General features: G+C 42.5%; 2 protein-coding genes across 2 annotated transcripts; one reads left to right on the forward strand and one right to left on the reverse strand.

The window, feature by feature from the left end:
* Window positions 1-795: 795 nt before the first annotated feature.
* kcnmb3 (potassium calcium-activated channel subfamily M regulatory beta subunit 3) lies at window positions 796-6,110 on the forward strand. Its single transcript, XM_084546873.1, has 4 exons — window positions 796-1,585; window positions 3,276-3,479; window positions 4,774-4,948; window positions 5,727-6,110. Exons 1-4 carry the CDS (start codon window positions 1,500-1,502, stop codon window positions 6,087-6,089), a joined length of 828 nt encoding a protein of 275 aa, XP_084402999.1. The 5' UTR covers window positions 796-1,499; the 3' UTR covers window positions 6,090-6,110.
* A 2,316-nt stretch (window positions 6,111-8,426) lies between these two features.
* On the reverse strand, window positions 8,427-20,817 carry LOC311489680 (phosphatidylinositol 4,5-bisphosphate 3-kinase catalytic subunit alpha isoform). Its single transcript, XM_084546872.1, has 21 exons — window positions 20,251-20,817; window positions 18,965-19,380; window positions 18,520-18,729; window positions 18,165-18,415; window positions 17,584-17,829; window positions 17,290-17,375; window positions 17,084-17,189; window positions 16,743-16,895; window positions 16,192-16,326; window positions 15,834-15,958; window positions 15,618-15,699; window positions 15,311-15,475; window positions 15,070-15,173; window positions 14,656-14,827; window positions 13,460-13,566; window positions 13,017-13,138; window positions 12,552-12,630; window positions 12,180-12,350; window positions 11,904-12,021; window positions 11,661-11,812; window positions 8,427-11,473 (listed from the first exon to the last, which is right to left on the reverse strand). The coding sequence occupies exons 2-21, from the start codon at window positions 19,314-19,316 to the stop codon at window positions 11,203-11,205; spliced, it is 3,207 nt and encodes a 1,068-aa protein (XP_084402998.1). The 5' UTR covers window positions 19,317-19,380; window positions 20,251-20,817; the 3' UTR covers window positions 8,427-11,202.
* Between the last annotated feature and the right edge of the window lie 60 nt (window positions 20,818-20,877).

Genomic DNA, 20,877 nt, shown 5'->3' on the forward strand with positions numbered 1-20,877 from the left:
CAACTTCTGGCCAAGAAAATCAGAGGAATTTGTCGCACTGTTTGCCTGAAGTCATTCAGAACTTCTTAGAGACAAAAAGCAAGGTTGATGTGAAGGCTTGTCCTGTTAAAAAAAAAATAAAATTCAAAAAAGCTCAACAGAATACATCAAATCAGCGCTGGAAACGGCACCGTCCAATTTGAAACGACTGCAGCCGTCCGATTCCATCAGGCATTTATGTTAAAGATGAAATTCTGTTTGAGCCACGTCTGCAGAGTAGCGCCGTGCTGCGAGCCTCGCGGTCAAGGCAATGTCTCATGTTACCAGGTGAGGTAAAGTAGCCTGAGCTTTATACATTTTTAATCTTGTTTTCTTCGGTTTCATCAAAAGCACATGATTCTCCCATAACCCTGAGAAGAAATGTAGCAGACAGACCTATCTGCCCTTCTGGGTTATATATATATATATATATATATATATATATATATATATATATATATATATATATGAACAGGTTTGTTGTTTTTACAAAAAGAAAACAAAAAAATGGGGCTAAATTTACCAGCTCACAAATACAATAAATCACACGGCTACAGTCATAAAAATAAAAAGCTATTAAACATCATCAAACACATCTCATAAATGAGGATTACATTTCCCAGAATATGGTGCTTTAACAGCAGAGCCTGTGGTAAAGGAAGATATTCAAATTAACTCTACTGTATTTAATGCTGAATAAATTAGATATGACATTGCTGTCTGTTTTGTTGAATGCTCGCTCCATTTTCAAGCTGCTGTGGTGTTCCTAGCCTCGGGCTTGTTATATTAAACAGAACTGTCATCAAGTTAATACCTCCATATGTTTTTCAGCAACCTATGAATAATACAAGGCGTTTCAATTGTTTGCATAACACATATAAACTCACTCGGCATCTTTCACTTCTATCACGCAGTTTAGGGACAATCTGAGAGGTTTGGAGCTCAGCAGGCCATGAGAAATCGCAGGACTCATGTGTTCGGGTCAGTATCTTTTCTATGTGTGTAAAGATGGTTGGTTTGGCATACAGCCGCCTCTTTATGTCTTTTTCTGATTACCTGATTTCTTAGAGATAGTACTCACCAGTGCAGTGTCGTTGTGCTGTTTCATTCGATGCCAAATGTTAAGTGGAGATTCATTCAGCTCAGCTTTTCCGTGACAAACTGCAGCAGCTGAGCATCCCACTGAGAGGCCATTAGCATCCTACCTGGCTTACCTGTGGTGGTTTCTATAGAAACCCACATGAGCACGAAAGGTGTTGTTGCGCTCACCTTTGAGCCTTGGTAAACAGCAGGGAGTTTCCTGATGAACAAACTGCAATGTGGTCCACTCAGCCAGCCTGCGCTGGAGCCTGTTGGTGACAGGGGGTGATTAGCTGTTGGCAGACGGACATCTGACTTGCACATACAGAGAACCTTGTTAGGAGCATATACCAAGTACTGTGCATACTTGGGGCTGGGAGGTGTCTGAGTTAGGAGTGGGCATGTTCTTGAACACAGCTTCTCCCCGGAGGTCGTTCAACATCCCCGTTAACATCAACCTGCACGGCGCTCGCAGGCGGCAGACACGGTAAGAGCGGATGATCGACTAGGCCAGACAGCAAGACTTTTGGAAATGCTGCTGGGAGTTCATTAAGAGGGAAAACACTGCTGATTCACATTATACACACTGTTGATGTTCATTGAGGCTGTATTAAAAAAACAACACTTTCACAGATGGGAAAGGTTTGTATTGACTAAAATCATGTGTTGATGCATTTCACTGGCTCTACACTTGAGGACCATTAGCCTCTGAAAAATTGCTGTATGCTCTGTAACTCACCAGTGTTACTACTTTCCTACTAGTGAGTCTATTTATTTTTACATGATGCATTTGCAAAAGAACATATGTGCATGCACATAAGCTTGTTGATGATGGTAAAATCTTTTAGTAAGTTCCAAGAAATTCTGCTGATCATCAATGGGGGATGGTAATGAACTAATACCTTCTACATAGCAACACGTGTACAAGGTTGAGAAACAGAAGGTTTGTAAAAAGAAAACAATGCACTGCAACTAATATGATACTAAAATGTGCCTCTGACTGTTTTGGGGTTACTTCCCAGAAATTTAGACGTCGAGAGTTGGACTTTAGCTGCACCTAATGTCACTGGTAGAAAGGTAATAAGCTTAGCTATGTGTGGCTAGTGATTTTGGTGGTAATGTCTCCACAGACACCCAGTTCCTAATACTGTTAACACAAGGATTTTTTTGTACATAATTTCATCATTAGGCCATTGGCTCAAATGTCATCGTGTTACCTCAGAACAGAGCAGGACATGCTGCTCTGCTAGCTTAGTTAGCTAATGTTAACCGTTAAAGAAATACTGAAATAATGTGACGATAGTGAAAGGTATTTTAGTCAGATGTCTCTCCATCATGGTCAAGGCTAGACTAGCAGCATTAAGTTAGCTATAGTAGTCATCATCTGATTCAGATAGTACTCTCGGTGTAGTACTCTCAGATAGTAATCGGTGTTGACATATTCAAAGGACATACTTTACACACATTCCCACTGTTGTAGTTTAAAGTTTGTCGGCCTAAAGCAGTCTCAAGTCACATACAGGCTTAGTTTAATAAAAATTTAAGATATTATGAAATGTAAGGGACATCTCTTTAGATATCAGCTCAAGTATAGAATTTTCCTTTTTGGAACTAGCAATGTTGGTTTATGAGTTGGTCCACTAACTAAATTCCTGCTAAGCTAATGGCATGTCCATCAAGCTAAGCTGTAGCTTAAACCCTCCAACTGCTCCCCAGGCCATTGGCATGGCTACCTACTCCTCACTTGGATGGGTTAAAGGCAGAGAACAAATGTGTGTACATACTAATACATTGTGTTTAGTGCTAATTAGCAGACACGAAAGGGGCCAACACACTGTAGAGAACATGGTAAAAACTGATAACTGCTAAACGACATGTTAGCATTGTAATCATGAGCATGCAGACTCTAACATTTAGCTGAAATCCCCACTCTGCCTAATTACAGCCCCACAGACCTAGCAGCATGACTCTTTTTCCTAAATACTCCTTACATTATTTTTTTTCCCAAAATCTAAATTTGCTCAGATTTTTAATTTTTTTGGTATTTTAACCACAGATACTAACTCTGAAGCTAGAATGTCTAACATGAACTGAATCATTCAAAAGTCAAACACGAACTCTGTCAGTGCGTTGGATCAAAAATGAAGTCTGCTTGTATGTGTGTACGGGAGGCACAGGGAGCTGCTCCACAGCACGGTGGCGATGGAGCATGACGGGTGCCGGGGAGCGGATGGGCGTGGAGGGGAGGGGGCTCGGACCCAGACGCTGGTGTCAAGTGTCGGGGAGGACAGAGCCATCCTGCTGGGCTTCACCATGATGGCCTTCGCCGTGCTCATGTTCTTTGTGGTCGGGATCACTGTGGTCAAACCCTATGTTAACAGGTACACCGTCGGCCTTCTCCACCGATGCTGGGGACGATGACATGTGACAGACAGCCCTTTATAACAATAATAAAAACTGTATTTCATATTTATTTAATCATTTAAATGGGTTTAGCAAGTCAAACTTTACAGAAATAACACAAGAACATTTAGGCCAGAAACTAATTCTGTTCATTATTGGTTTGCACCAATCAGGCATAACATTATGACCACTGACAGGAGAAGTAAATAACATTGACCATCTTGCGACGAGTCAGTGTTCTACTGGGAAACTTTTGGACCTGGTATTCATGTGGATGTTACTTAGACATGTAGCACCCACCTAGACCAGACCAGGCACCCCCACCCCATAGCAATGATACTCCTTGATGGCAGCAGCCATCCCCAGCAGGATGAAGCCTGACAGACACACACACAGAAACAGTTTAGGAACAAACTTTTTTAGATTAGACACTTTGATGAAGAGTCGGTCCTGCTCGCTACTGAGGTAGGGATTTATGGCAGTAGACTTTTTTTTTTAGATTATCAAAAATGTGACAGTGGATTTTATGTTGATCAAATTAAAAGCGAAGTCTGTGTATCCACAGACTAGATTTAGAAGAAATGCAGCAAGGAAACAGGGTGAACATTCTTTAGGCATCACTGTCCATTGCCTGGTTTGTGAAAAATTAAACTGAATTGGAAAACAGCTCTCTGAACATTGGTGGTGGACTTAGAAAAGATTTACAACACAGGCTTAACATGTGTCCACAAATGGTTTCACCTTGAGTCTAGAGTCTCTGGACATTAGTGTGTTAGTTGAGAGCCACTTATTGGCAAATAATGCACTGCATTGCAAATAACACTAATCAATGTAACTCAATGCAATCAGTGATAATTTATTTATATCACATTCTTTGTGGAATTTGTATCTTGTAGGGCAACATGAAAATTGTACTTGTGTGTTTGAGGGTTCCCAGTTTAGTTTATTTTTTAAAATTTCCCAACTTGCTAACATCATACTGCTGAATACACATTATGCTAACCACGTTCTCCATTTCAATCCAAATGTTAACTTACTAACATTCGCTAACTGTCACAGACTGACTCAGATGAATTTAATCAGACTGATCGGCTCTGGTGAGTGGACCACTACAACTATTAGGATTCACCCTCATCTCACTGTTAGTTCTATATTTTATGGCAATGCAACCCTGCTGCTGAGATGCTTCAATTAGTGATTTTCTGGTGTGGATTTGCATGCTGAGAGCTTAGAACAGGCTGCTCTCACCCTCTCTCGGTGGTTGTCTTTCAGTAACTGGGAGAAGAACGCCAGCTGTGTGCTGCTGCAGACCGACATCCTGGAGGAGTGGGTTGACTGCAGAGGTGTGAGCACAGTGCCCTGCCTCAGGGTGACGGTTAACGTCTCTGGCTTCAACCAGGAAGCTTTTCTCCACTTTGATGAAGAGTCGGTCCTGCTCGCTACTGAGGTAGGGATTTATGGCAGTAGATTCCAGGCTTTAAGAATTTACCTTATATCTGTATGAATGGCAGGTCTGGAACTGCTTTACACCCGGTGTGGCTTGTTAAGTGCCAAGGATGAGCATGTTGGCCTTGGAGCATTTTAGACTTTTTAACTAGGTGCTACCCATGACGTGTAGTACCAGTCTATTTAATAGATCTTAATTTTACTGCTCAGCACTCAGGGTACTCTCTGTTTAAGCAGGGACTTGAGGATCTGAATACATTTAATAATCCCAGAGGGGAAATTGTTTTGCAACCATTTCTGCGGATGGTGGGCAGTAGCAAAATTAAGTTTAAAAAAAAAATTGAATTAAATTTCAAAATTATAATTCAGCAGAGAGAGGAGTAATTGTGTGGCTAGATGCCCACAGGAAAGAAGGACCTCCTGTGACGTTCAGTGGAGAATGTGTGAAAGCAGCGGAGGCAAATAACTGCACTAGCTGACAGGATGGAAAAACAGCAGTACTCTAATTCCTGTGCCTCTGTGAATAAGCCAGCAGATATCATTAGGAGATGCTCTTATGCTGCACTTTTGCTCCATTCAGAGAGACTGCAGGAATTGTGTTTTTTTTTTTTCAGCGCCACTGCCACAAATAGAGCCTAGATTTTTTTTAACAGAAAAAAAAAAAGAATAAAAAGAAAGCCCTTGCCGTTTGTCTCCTTGATTGCAATCAGGGCTGCCAAACTGTAACAAGCAGGTCACCAGATAAAAATTAGACTTGAATCTGATCTCTTCTTCTGCAGTGTTTCTACATACCGAAGTGTCAAATGGACAAAAAGGCTCTTCAAGACGAAGTCCATAAAGTGAAAAACAGCTTGGACAGCCGGCTGGCGAGCGCCGCCTCGTGCCTCACCGACAACTCGACGCACCACGTCATCCTGAGCAGGAAGTACACGTTGAGGAAGGCCCTGTTTGCTCTGCTGTGGCCCTGCCTGATGCTGGGCGGCGGGGCTCTGCTGGTGGGCCTTGTGAAGCTCACACAGTTCTTAGCCCACCTGTCGTCTGAGGTGTCCAGCGAGAGCGCAAGGGGCAGGCTGGCTTCGAGATGCACTCAGGGCAAACTGTACAGACTCCTCCGGAGGTCCAGCACGCAGTCGCCTTCATGACACACCCAGTGTGCTGCAACATGCCAAAGAAAACATTTGTGAGCATGTCACTTGATCCAAGCTATAGGGCTTCTCACCGTAACATTTAGGTTTCAATTCTCAAAATTCATTAGAAACACAATTTTCGTCTTATTCACAAAATAAGTGCCATGCAGTGCCTTTACAAGTGTAGACAGTCACCATAGCCACCATTAACATCACCATAAAACCCAAATTTTTGAAGTGTTTTTATATATCTTGCACTATATGTCACCTGTCTGTCAGTATCTGGCCCAACATTGACCAAAAAACATTCTTTTGTAGGTGTTCTTATTCTAAAAGTCTGTCTTTACCGCAAACTATTTAAAATTGATGATGACTCATCCTGCACTAGCGGGGTGTACCAATTTTGCATCCCCATTTTATGTCCCTCTCTCACCCTGAGTCTCTCCTTGTGACCAGTCAGAACAGACTGAGCTTCTTAGGAGAGAAGCTCTGTTTCAACACAGAACACATCAATATCCAGAGTCTGCTAACAAACCTATAGAGATTATTGGTGTCTCTAAACCCCACTTAGGAGGGACACGAACATCCTTAAAAATTCTTGGATAGATGCAAGACCTTTCTCAGTACCGGTACAACATGAAAATGATCACAGTCAAAAAGTTAAACTGAACTAACCCCAGTTCGTACCTCTCATGTTTAAAGACACATTCCATTTCTTGTCATTGTGTCCTGTCTGTGGTTTGGTATCGAGTGTTTTTTTTAGACCATCTTCTCTGGAAACAACTGCCTGCTGTAGCCAAAAAAAAAAAGACACCATGATAGATAGTTTCTAATGTAACCTGTTTGTTTTAAATTAAGCATACAGCCTGAATGTACACCGATCAGCCACAACATTAAAACCACAAGTGAAGTAAATACACTATATTACCAAAAGTATTCGCTCACCCATTCAAATGATCAGAATCAGGTGTTCTAATCACTTGGCCTGGCCCCAGGTGTATAAATTCAAGCACTCAGGCATGCAGACTGTGAAACAAGACATTTGTGAAAGAATGGGCCGCTCTCAGGAGCTCAGTGAATTCCAGCCTGGAACTGTCATAGGATGCCACTTGTGCAACAAATCCAGTCGTGAAATTTCCTCGCTCCTAAATATTCCACAGTCAACTGTCAGCTCTATTATAACAAAATGGAAGCGTTTGGGAAAAACAGCAACTCAGCCACGAAGTGGTAGGCCACGTAAAGTGACGGAGAGGGGTCAGCGGATGCTGAAGCGCATAGTGCAAAGAGGTCGCCGACTTTCTGCACAGTCAATTGCTACAGAGCTACAAACTTCATGTGACCTTCAGATTAGCCCAAGTACAGTACGCAGAGAGCTTCATGGAATGGGTTTCCATGGCCGAGCAGCTGCAGCCAAGCCACACATCACCAAGTGCAATGCAAGGCGTCGGATGCAATGGTGTAAAGCACGCCGCCACTGGCCTCTAGAGCAGTGGAGACGCGTTCTCTGGAGTGATGAATCACGCTTTTCCATCTGGCAATCTGATGGACGAGTCTGGGTTTGGAGGTTGCCAGGAGAACGGTACATTTCAGATTGCATTGTGCCAACTGTGAAATTTGGTGGAGGAGGAATTATGGTATGGGGTTGTTTTTCAGGAGCTGGGCTTGGCCCCTTAGTTCCAGTGAAAGGAACATTGAATGCTTCAGGATACCAAAACATTTTGGACAATTCCATGCTCCCAACCTTGTGGGAACAGTTTGGAGCGGGCCCCTTCCTCTTCCAACATGACTGTGCACCAGTGCACAAAGCAAGGTCCATAAAGACGTGGATGACAGAGTCTGGTGTGGATGAACTTGACTGGCCTGCACAGAGTCCTGACCTGAACCCGATAGAACACCTTTGGGATGAATTAGAGCGGAGACTGAGAGCCAGGCCTTCTCGACCAACATCAGTGTGTGACCTCACCAATGCGCTTTTGGAAGAATGGTCAAAAATTCCTATAAACACTCTCCTCAACCTTGTGGACAGTCTTCCCAGAAGAGTTGAAGCTGTAATAGCTGCAAAAGGTGGACCGACATCATATTGAATTCTATGAGTTAGGAATGGGATGGCACTTCAGTTCATAGAATGAGTAAAGGCAGGTGAGCGAATACTTTTGGTAATATAGTGTATGTTGACCTGTGTTGACCAGGTCTCCCAAACTGAGCCATTATCTGTGGGATGATCCACAGAGGCCCCTCCCCTCGACCCATAGGACCCACAGGACAGCCTCAGAAGGCCCATGTCCATTCTCTGATGAGTCACAACTGTTTTGAAAGCACAAGGGAGACCTACACAATATTAGGAAGGTGTTCATAATGTTATGACTGATCGGTCTACATATAACTCACGAGCGATGGTTCAAACATGTTAATGATTTTGCACTGATTTCCGGCTCATCTAGTCTTGCGAGTACGTGTTTAGCCAAAGTTGCGATTTTATTTAGTTTTGAGCCTCGTCTCACTTTTCAATATTCTTCATAGGGCGAAATACTAATGTGCCTTAATGACATTTGAGTGTGTAACAGTGTAATGAAATCGCCTAATAAATATATTCAGCTTTAGGAGAAATGTTTTATTCAACAGCACAATAAATGAATGCATACAGTTTCTTATGAGACATGGTCATACAAGGATGATTAAAACAATTATTTGAAGTTCTCCATAATGATATATACAGATGGATAGATAACTAAAACAAGTATGGTTCTTGTTAAATCATGCAGGGTAGTCTCTTCTTCCTTTATTATTGTGCTTACAAACTTCCACTTATAGGGCAGGACGTCGCTACTCGACGTCAAGATGGTTCTCCGTCAACATCAAGTCCTCGTCCTTCATTCACCTCCGCTTTGTCATTCATGTCTTTTCAACAACTAGATGCCGTCTGCTGAATTTTTGTGTGAGAATGGTGCCATTTTTTTTTTCCTGTATTTTTTTTTTTTTTTTTTTTGGTTAGCAGATACATATATGAGTGTTTACATTTAAAAATACAAAAATATATTACCTCTGTAGTTATTCAAGGAAAGCATTTGCACATGTAGTAGCAGTGTCAGTATCTGTTACCTTCATTGTGACTTTGTTGTACCTCAAACAAGTAACAAGGTCATTTCTATACATGAAATTCAAGTAAACAACATCAGGTCAAACAAACAAAAAAAAGGTAGATATTTGAGGACCTCATGCATAATGAAGTGTGACAACAAAACAAGTACAAAGGGAAATAGTGTCATTTAGATAGTTCTTCTATAAAATACATGGGGTTTTGTTTCGTCAGTTCGGGTCCGGCCCACTGCTCTGTATCCCGTACAGAGGCGCATGCATCTCAGTAGGATCGGTTTCCTGAGCAGTTTTAAGTCCTCACTCATGTAGAGAAAAGCACAAACTGGACATTCAGACTCAAGTGTCCAGGAAACCGCCCCGTTAGGTTATCATTTAGTAAAGCTAGAACACTTAGGGACCTCTCACGTACGAATCTGCGCAGCGATCGAACCTGCAGCGACTGCTCTTCCACACGCAAGGGCAACAATCACAGGAAGAAGAAGAAGGGAAGAAGACACTTGGAAGGTTTAAAAAAAAATATCACTTCGGTTGCTTTTCTTTACCTGGATTTCGCAATCTGGCAAATTTGAGGGCAGATAACAAGGAGACGAGCACAACTCGACGTCTCGGACATTTGACAGATGGCTTAGATCGACGCTCCCATGTCTGAGGAGGAGCAGTAGAAGTCCAAATGTGTTTCTCACAGTTCTTTTTGCTGGGAAGAAGTGGATGATACTGTTACACGGCAGCATTGTGCGTTTTTTTTTTTTCTTTTTCTTCCATGTACTGTCTGTACAACGTTGTGACATACTTCTCTGTGTGTTCACAGCAGGTTGGGGGGGGTAATGCAATTCTCTATGCTTAATCTGACATCGTTTTTTTTCTTCTTTTTTTTTGCAGTATACAGTACATATGTTAGGATCACAACTTGCATAGTGTAACAGCACAGCACACAAACACTACATATCCTTTTTTTCCCCCCCATGTGTTTCTAGCCTGTGTCAGATGAATAACTCACACACACAAAAACAAACAAGCAAAACAACTCATGACATGTTATACAGCTGGCCATCAGAAAGGTTTTCTCTGGTCCATCTGCTCAGGGCATATGACGATGGTTTGTGTCTCGACATGTGACACAGAATAATACTGATAGACAAAACAGAAACAAATACTGCAGAGATCAGTGCTATGAGTACACACAAGACTTGGAATAGTAGTGACTTTTTTTTTAACAATAAGACTGCTGAGTAGTGGGGTTATACATCTAGTACTTTGGCTCAGTAGAAAATAGACTCAGGAAAGGAATATGTGCACCGAATGCATACAAGTATGTGGATATACTGCTATACAAAAGTCAGTTATCTGATGTGACATTAGTTCTGAACTGAGGACATGTCACTGGTAGGCTACAAATGGGTCATTATCTCAGTTAAAGTGTTAAATGCTGGGGTTTCTCAGCAACACATCCTCTGTCCGTACAGTACTTCGAGTGCTGCTGTTTATACAAATGTAAGGGAAAATAATGGTTTTGTGAGCACCTGTCAGCTCAGTGTCCTTTCATTTCATCTGAGGGGGTGAACACCAACCTGCCAGTGTGCACCTCCATCTTCTTCAGTTCAAAATAGGTAGTAGAAATCATTCACTTTCACTTTCAGGTCATCTTTAGATAGAGCTAGCAGCACTCATGATGTTCCTCTGTTAATGCTGATGGTTAAGTTAAAAATAGGAAAAAATAAAATTTGTTGGTTCACATAAAGGCCAAGCTTATCGAGGTCCATTTCACTTCCTATGACGAAGACAAAGTGCCTTCAGAAGTTCATAATGCAGGGAGACAAATTTCAGACTCTTGTAGAAACACGAGCATTTAGGCATCAAGTCCCTGACAAAGGCTCTTGTGAGCATTCTCATTTTGTAGTGCACTGATAGACAATGTTTCAGACGCTAGAAGAAATATTAACCAGGCCTTACTATGTTTGGGGAACTCATTTCTCGCTGCTCTTTTGGTTCTTACTCTGCTGTTGTTGCCACAGCTCTTCACTCCTCTATCTCCTCAGTTCATGGCATGCTGGCGAATCGTGTGGAAGATCCAGTCCATCTTGGTTGTCCAGCCGCCATGGTGAGCGTCGTTCATCTGTTTCATGAAGTAGTCAAGGGCCTCCTGCTCAGATTTGTCCAGAGCCAAGGTCTTCCTGATGTAAGCTATGTCGTCGAAGGACTGCAGCTCGGGCATCCCTGAGCCCAGCATCATGGAGAAGAGGTTGATGAAGAGGTTGGCATGCTGCCGGATTGCCAGGTACGCCTTGTAACACATCTCCTGGAACCTGGAGAAGAAACATATGAACAGAGTAAAGAAGACGTGAGAAGACAGGTCGAATTCAGCAATAAAGAAAAACGTTCTATTTGATAATGCAGTGAAACCACTTATCTTATTTAAGTGCAATGTGCAGCAGACCATTTACCATTTAAAAGGTGATTATTTTCCATCTGTCCAAAGACAAAAAACATTACCTTTCAAACTCCCTCGTTTTGGTGCACTCCTGTGTTCCTTTGCTAATAACGATCAAGAAGTCCTGTGTAAGCACAAATGGTACACGCTCTCTCTTGTACCCGAACTTCTTCTTTTTGTGGTCAAGGAAGTGGCCAAAGTCTATGTGGAACAGCTGTGAACAAACAGTAAAACATTACATATTTATTGAAGAAAGAAAAACAAAGTACACACAGTACAGAAAGAAGGTCTGCTGCAGTCTTTACCTGCCCATCATCTTTGACCATAATGTTGCTGTTGTGCCTGTCCCCTATGCCCAGGATAAACGTGGCTACACAGTAGCCTGCACATGACCGTGTGAACAGATCTATGGCCTGGTCATACCTAAGACATCAAACAAATGGAAATAACTTTATATCAGAGATAATTCAGTGATTGCATGGAGGGGTTCTCACAATATGCTCATAAAAACAGAGGACATTTTGATGTAAGTCTTTACGTGCTATCAACAAAACCACCAGAAAAGCTTTTATGTGACTCACATCTCTCCCTTGTTCTTATCCTTGAGCCACTGATGCAGCGTGTGGCTGTTGAACTGCAGCGCCCCCTTTAGGCCTCCTTTACACTGGATCTGCATGATGGTGTGAGAGTTCCTCACCACCTCAATCAAACCCACACAGTCACCAATTGACAAGCAACCATACGGCAGCATCCTGAGAGACGAGAGACAGAAACCACAAGAGAGGCAAAACAAAATGAAGATAGCGGTGACAGACTTTATGTTAAATGACCTGAGGTAGCTGGCAGGGGTTGTCGCTAATGTGCATTGAGGTATGCAGTGCAGAACATGAAAGGTCCAGTGCTTTTTAATGTGTACCTGCATCCCTGCTGTCATGGTGAAGTGAGGAGCCTACCTGAGATCAAGGCCTTGGTTCTGCCAGATGTTCTCCATTATCCTAATGATCTGCAGCGTCAGCATGTCTTGCCTCAGATCTGCGAGGCAGAGAGAGACAAGGAGGCGGATAACAATGAGGTGAGTATTAGCTGCTTCGCTGCTTTGATCAACTCCATGATGCATTATGGAGCAGCAGAGCTTTCGAAAGACAGAAGTCCTGGAGGTCACAGAAGCTGCAAAATGTACAAGCAGCTGAAGTGAAGTGTGAAACTCCAACAATGTGTTGTTCTTTCTGAAATCTGTTTAAAGAGCATTGATAAGGTTGTGTTGGTTTATCATGACACACCCTACAGGCTTACACTGAATTATGCTGCATGCTCAGCAAGAGCACATCCGTCCGTGTGTGTGCGTGTGCGTGTGTGTGTGTTGAGACAGGGAGGCAGAGAAAGACGCAGTGTGAGAAATCCAAGCATACAGAACTTACCATCTCCATTTTTGAAGATGATTTCATTGTTCTGAAACAGCAGCTCCGACATCATATCTGGGTTTTCCCAGTTAAGCCATAAAGGTCGCTTTGCTGAGGACATCATTCTGCATTCCTCCAGGCTGTAACAAACACATGGATATGTTAAAAACGGAAGAAATTATAGGAAGAAAGACATTAAATCAAACAAGTCCTGGCTCACAACAATACTGTAGGTTATTTCATTTTAGCTGATGTGGACTGGATTGTCTGTAAAGACAGGGTGAGCTCTGAGCGGAGTACATCATGTCCCTAAATGTACTTTATCCCCAACTGCCATTTTTATTACATCTGTAATATTTAAAGCCTTGAAGAGGAAAAAGGCAAAAAACACTGCAGAGCAAATCAAAATTAAATGCCAACCACTTGACAGGGCAGAGTTAGATAAGAGAGTGCTCGTGTACCGGAGGTTTCCTAGCTGGTGTGCTGGATTCAGTGGGGAGGTGAAGCTTTGCAGTGCATCCATGTAGTCAGGCCTTCTCATCTGCTCCACCAGAAACTTCATCTGAACCTTAGAAGAGATTTTTATATAATGCATTAGCTATTAATGTCCTGGTGTAGCTGGAGGAAGAGGTCAGTGTGGTAAATATGCTGTAAGTAGTGTCAACTTTCTACTACATTTCTTCAGCAAAAATACTCATCGCCCATAATGAGGCGAAGATTCTACACAGAAGGCTTTTAGGGAATGAAATGCGCCATCTGGTGGCCGTGTTTAGACGTCCACAGCTTTTGCATTGACTCGTGGAGATGGTTGAATATGAGTAACCTAAAGATCAATGCCAATTTTGTGCCGAGTTGATGGACACCTGACAATGTTGAGTTTAGATTCAGAGACAGTTTGCTAGTTAGCTCGCTAACCAACACATTTGCATTGACAGCTCACAACATAATCCTAATCCTAACGATGACTAGCCAATTAGCTAGTGGTTAAAACCCTCCTTGGGTTTACATCAGTACTGTTCTCTTCATTCGAGATGTTTTTATACATTTAGTATTTTATTAAGCTAGTGAGAAGTGACTCATTTTAACAATCCTATTCATCCTTAGGAGAAAAACAGACCTTAATAATCACGGCAGACATTTTGACTCGTCTCAGTAATGAAAGCACACGTTTATGGTTCAGTGTCCCAAATAAGCCAGCATTCACAAAACCTTCTCACCTAAATGGTAGTCTGCCATACTTAATACTCCTGTAATATCCCCACACAAGGCAAAATAAAAGTGATAAGAACTAAACAGGAAATACAATATATTGTTATTTAAAAATAAACTCTTCTTGCTGACGAAAATAAGGCATGCCATCAACACGGCTGGAGTGGGTACCAGTAATTCACACGTTTATCCTCGTACTTTATTTAAGATCCAACTTTTATCTTTGTTTCTATATCAATCTATGTCTATTACTATAAGAATAAAGTGCACAAATGTTAAAAGTGTCTTATCTTTGTTTGTTGAAATGTATTTCACTGAAAGCAAAAAACCCAAGTGTCCAAATTGTTATCACTTCACTATATTGCGGCCAGACTGGTCCAGATGTTGTCAAGATTAAGCCTGGCAATTCAGTGGATCACAAATTAACAGCTGCCAGCTGTCAGATTACCTTCTGCGCCTCATCTTTTTTCTCTTGTTTGAGGAGGTCGGTGAGATTGATGAGTTTCTCCATGGCCTCCACCTGTCTGCTCAGGTGCTTCAGATACATGCCACAGGCCCGGCAGTACGACTCCAGCAGCAGACCGAACCGCTGGCTCACCGTCTTGTTGTGCATCTCTGACCTTGGCACACATAAGCAAGACAAAAAAAAACATTAAGAGGTTGCGTCCCAGTGGAAAATGTGTCCAGTCGCCACAGAAATACAGACATGGTATCTCAATACATGGGCCGACGTCAGATATTTTCACCAAATCAACTCACCTTGGGACAGACGGACAGTTAAGTGACATTCAAACAACAGTTTAACCTTTCACATACAAACAGTTCAGACTTCCTGAGAGGAGACCTTTTTAAATTAACTCACTTTAAATGCCAGAAGAAGAAGTGTCCTATCCTCTGATTGGTTAATGCCTTTTTCAGCAGAAAGCGTGCAAGTGGGTTATCAAGGTACTGCTCGTACTTTAGAACCTGGGCACAAGCACAGGAAATATAGAAAATTACTTCAGTATGTCAAGCTGAAACAGCATCCGACTTATCAGAATAACATGCCACAGTAAAAAAAAATAAATAAAAAAGAGGTAAAATTGCAGGTGGACAGAACGCACCTGAACTAGCTGAATGAGGTACTGTGAGAGTTTGTCGTCGGTTAAGTATTTCTCAAGGCACTTTACAGCAAACTCTCTGATCATAGGGTCGGGGAAGTTGCAATCCAGCAACTCCATGGCTTGTTCTGGCTTGATGGCAGGCCAGTCCTTCAGAAGGCAATACATCTGAAATAAAATAAATAAATAATAATAAAAAAAAGAGTAATTAACTACAATTACAGTATGGATGAGAGCATATTATCGTATGTCAAATCAGCCTTCAAAATGAGCGTATTAGAGTGTGTCAGCAACAGGAACCTGAGCTTACCTGTGCAACCTCATCTCTGGAGTTCCATTTCACAGCCAGGAGGATCTTGGGAAGGATCTCTGGCATGTTGGTGCAGTCATGTCTAAAATAGGTTTGGGACAGAATAAATTAAATCTAGTTTTTGTCCTGAATACAGAATACTACAGTCAAATAAAGAGGCCCTTCATACAATGTTTAAAAACTGTTTACGGTGGTATACAACCACACATACGTTACCTGTGCCTCCACAGAAAGTCTTTCTCCTGCTCAGTTATTTCAGACAGCGGGTCTCGGTTACACACTTGCCGTAGCTGATCATTGTCGGTGTCAGTCAGGGGGTTGTCTCGTGCCAGTCTGTTACTCTACGACACCATATAACACACAGTTTAATTAATAAAACTGAATAACAATGTCAGTCCTGCAGGGGGTCTGCAGGCAGTTGTCACAGCAAGATTAGTATGTGAATGAAAAGGTGATATTAAGTGTCTACGCTGTGGCAGTCGCTCAGAATGTTAATCAGATCTCGTGATGTCTCTGAATGCAGCAAAGCACGTACTACAAAAATTAAATAAATAAATAATGCTGGCTATCTTACCAAACCGGTGTGGGAGTAATTGAAGCCAAGCTCTCTGGATATATTCCAGTTGGCGTGTTCCTCCACTACGGTCATATCAGGGAACTTGACAGGGCTACTGAAATGATCGAACTCCAGCTCCAGACAAGGGGTTTCCTGAAGGGAAGTGGTGGAAGAGGAAAGGTCATTCAAGGTGTTAACTGTAATCAAAGAAAAGTGCCTGTGTCAATGAGTAATTAATTAAGTGGGATAAGAAGCTTGGTTGCTTAAATCGAGGCGGCTTAAGTCCAGCTCAAACTGCACAAGTTGTCATCACCTCTATTAAAACTGGGTCATGAGGCTTAGGGGTCAGTAGCTGGTCCAAACGCAATACACTGAATATACACTGAAAAGCTGAATATGTTAGGAAATTGCGGTGTGTAAAAGAATCACTCCTCCTAATGTGTCATTTATCTTGTCCATGTGACCAAAAGAAATTGTTCTACTAATATTTTTGTGTTAAATTTTGCACTTTGCTCACTACATGAGAAAAATGTCTGCTCATGTTTGAAAACGGTCTATTAGATGTTTACCTTGTTGGGGTTGGAGCCTGTGACGCCGATAGGGTTGAGCAGGTCTTCCAGGCCATGTGGCACAGGCCACAGGTTGAGAGCCATCTTCCCTGCTACTAGTGTGTGGGTGTAGTCAAACAGGTTGATGTTGCCCCAGGCAAGAGGACAGTGCTCCTACATGGAAAACACCAGTTAGACGATGCATATGAAAACTATTAAAAAGACAACAGCTCGGGGCTATGGAACAAATGGTTTCAGCACAGAACACCGGGAAGAAGTTTCTTTACCATCAAACTGCAAATATGGACTAAGTGGGAAATTGTTAGCATTGGAATTTAAATATATTTAATTTGAAAGCAAACCTCTTTAGCTCCCTTCCGTCCTTTTACAGAGCAAATTGAGAGGCAGAGTCGGGCGGCTCTGGGAATTTCTGGAATGTACATGTCGTAGTTCAACCACTCGTTCCACCTGGAATCAACAGGAGACGGATCATTAGTACAGTCAATCAAATTATCCTCAGAAAGTTACGTGATAGCCCTGTGGCGCAACGATATTGTTTATTCACTACCTGGGGTTTGAGCAGGGCACACGTTGGGTGTTGACGTTGTCACACAACTGCTCTCCACCGTGGTATATCCCAGTCCTGACGTAGATCTAGTGAAACAACAGATTTATGCCTTAAAGACATCTTTAGCACGTTTCTGACTGTGACACTGTACATCATCATCCAATAACCTTCAAGGTATTGAGATATGACATTACAGTCACAACTTGTTTTAGTCAAACCAGGATGGAGCAGAAAATCTTTAAAGCAAACAAGATGAGGTAAACACCGCATTGCACCAATGCAGAGCAACTGTACCTTATCAATGTCTCTGATGTTTACATTGACATAAGTTGCGCACAGTATCTTGATCCTCAGGGTTCCGTTGATTGTCCATAAAGACTTGGTGCCTGTTTCCCCATTCATGTAGGGCGTCGCTGTGGATATTCGTCTTGCGTATGACGGCATGGTGAAGTTGTCTATGGGCAGTTGGGAATACAGGCTGTCCTTTGCCATTAGCATCAAGTTGGGCATCCTCCCCAGCATGATACAGCTGCGCACATACTGTAGAGAAAACACAAAGTGGCATTTTGAGGGAGCTGCGATTGTGACATTTTGAAACTACTCGTGTCGTTTGACATTTAGAAGCCATTCATATTTCTAAGCCAACATGTCAATTATTAGAATTTACAATTACAACTAAAATATTCACAACTTGGTACAGCGTGGCTGTCTTGAACCAGCGCATTATACAGGCAAACCATTTTCTCATAAATTTCATTTCATGCCATGAATGTCAAGCACATTTGCGTTGGATGGTAATTTGATGTGAAGTGGATTTCTTCCCCTCTAAGTACAATAGCATTGAATACAGCTAAGCTAAGATTAAATTAGATTACCTTGTACTGACTCAGAGGATATTTCTCCAGTAAGTACTCATCACAGCCGCAGACTTTGAGGATGTACTTTCCCTGATACTCTTGCACACACATCTTTAACTGCTCCTGGGAGAGCAGCATGCTACGCGTCTTCTTGCGGATGGCTTCGGCAATCACCTGCTCTGGCACACAGTCGTGGTTGATTTTCAGGGTATACTTCTGTTTGTCATTGCTGGGTGAAACAATGACCCAAATGACCACAATGATTTGACCTGATGGACAAGAAAATAACAGATCAGAAAAGGAAGAAGAAGAAAATGTGCAAAAAGACTTGTAATTTGACCTTTGCTGTCCAGCTCAGAATAATATGCCTCACCTTTATCTAGCTTGTTGTGGATGTGCCTGGGGAGTTCTACTGAGGATTCTACATTGGGAGGATAGACGTACAAAGCTCTACTGTGGGGTCCGTTACAGTCTCTGAGGTCCACTGCTTCTTTGCAAACATTTAAAATGTTCCTTCTGAAGTCTTGTACTTCTGGGTCTTTCACCAAATCAAACTCGCATATAGGCATCCCAATAGCAAAACCTGCAAGGAAAAAAAGTGCTTAGTACAAATGTGTATCCTTTACATGGGAAACTTTCTAAGATGCATTTAGGACAAGTGAAATAATAACACAATGAATCATAATACGCCGTATATGACCAACAGTATTATGCTAATCTAATCACTGTGACACTGCCAAGGCCAACGGCTGTCACATTACATCACCGTGGAGTACAGCAGGATGTTTTGTAACTGTATGTAAAGTCAGGAGCCATACCTATCTCTCTGTTGAGAATTTTCTCTTCTCTGTTGCCTACTGGCTCAATAACCTTGAGGAAGGCCTGGAAAAGCCTAAGATCACACAGCCTCCTGGTCTCGTCGTAAAACTCTTCCCGCTCTGCTTCTTGAGTGACACTGACAAAGATGTAGGAGCTCTCCTCCTGCAGCAGATGGTACAGAGGGTACTTCCTGGCCTCTTTGAAAAGCTCGCGCTTGACTGTGACGAGTGTGGCCTCCCGGAGGCACTCCAACGTGAGAATCATGCCATTTGGAAGAAGGCAGTCCACTAAGATGCTGGGGGGCATCAAGTGCATCCCCCATAGTTCTCCGGAGGAGGGCCTGGGAGGCATGGTTGTGCCAGCAAATCTGCTCTATTCAGAGCCTGGTAATTACCAGATGAGCAATGTCAACCAACTGCAAACAAGAAGGAAACAGGATTACATAAGAACCTCTGACCTGTGTACATTAATGCAAAATGCTTGTGCTACATATTTGACCTGTCAACAGTGATGCTTGTTGACAGGATGAGAAAATGTCAACCACACACTCGCATGTAAAACAGGCCGCAGAGAATTTGCTTTTAGTGGTTTTGAGCTAGTCATATTTGTGAAAGACATTATGTAAAGTAGCTTTGGTTCAGTTTGGGAGATGGAAGCCAGCAACACATTTCATGGCTTAGTCGTCAAACTTTGACGATGTAACTTGCAGTAATTGAAGATGTCACTCAGTCTTTTGACACCAGCAACTCACCCAGCAATAATAAAACCCATAATCACACCAGAGACGGATAAGTGATTAAATAAAAGCTCACTACAGCAAGCTGGAGTAAAAATAGTCCATGCTAACTCAAAGAGGACAGCTGTGAACTGATCAATTCCCAGTGATGTCGACTGAAAAGAATTCAAAAATCATGTAAACAAACTTGCTAGCTAACAAACACTTCCCACGTATTAGTTAAACGTGGCGAACACACCTATGGTTTCGTTTTTAGTTGAGGCTCGACAGTCCTCTCGACTAGTTTGACCTGTGCTGCTGTTTTGTAGCTCAACTTTAGCTCGGTGTCGGTTCTTAGCAAGCTAGCTAACCATGCTAGCCAAGTTCACTAAGCAGATCAATGTCATTTGCAGTATGAAAACCTACATTAGCGTACGTAAGCTAATTTTAGTTTGACGCTACTATAATAAAATGGTGCGACCCGACAATCCTTAGTGTGGGTAATAAAGTGGCCATTTAGATGTGCAGTAAAGACGACCACACAGCTTAAAAAAACAAATACAAAGCTACCTGTGTCAGATAGCTAACGCCAACCGGTTAGCCGCGAAGCTAGTCCGCCGAGCCCGCACAACCATTAGCAGCGGCTAGCGGAGTAAGCCCCATTCGTGCCCTCTCGGGAAGTCCCAAGCAGCGGTGCTAGCTGTAACGATAGTCCATCCAAACAATGACACTGTGGGGTCGGGAAAGTCCCGCTTTCGTGGGTAAAAAGACGCCCCTAACTCCCGGTGATGTTGTCAACCCGCTGCAGTGGATTAAGTCTATAATACTTCATGATGTTCTTCATCGTGCTGTCCCGAAAACAAACTGCACTGTTTGGTAGCACGCTAGCTCCACACGGCTAGCCTGTTCGAGGGCTGCTAGCAGGCTCATCATCTCGGACCGCCCTCTCCTACACAAGACGGAGTTCAGCGGGCGGAGAAGCAGTTTGTCATGAAATGAGACCGGGAATTCACGGGAAACTGCTCGCCCGCTGTTTTTTTATTTATTTTGTGTCGGGCGGAATGCCTCTTTAAAAAAAAACAAAAAAAAAAAACAGCCACCAGAGAGCACATGAGATGAACACAGCCAGAGATCGTTTTGTACAGTCAGTCATATGCAAAGCCTAAAGCAAATTCCTCCTACAACGTGAGTGTGGAC

Source organism: Chelon labrosus (genome assembly GCF_963514085.1).
Source record: "Chelon labrosus genome assembly, chromosome: 6".
In the NCBI taxonomy this organism is placed as follows: Eukaryota; Metazoa; Chordata; class Actinopteri; order Mugiliformes; family Mugilidae; genus Chelon; species Chelon labrosus.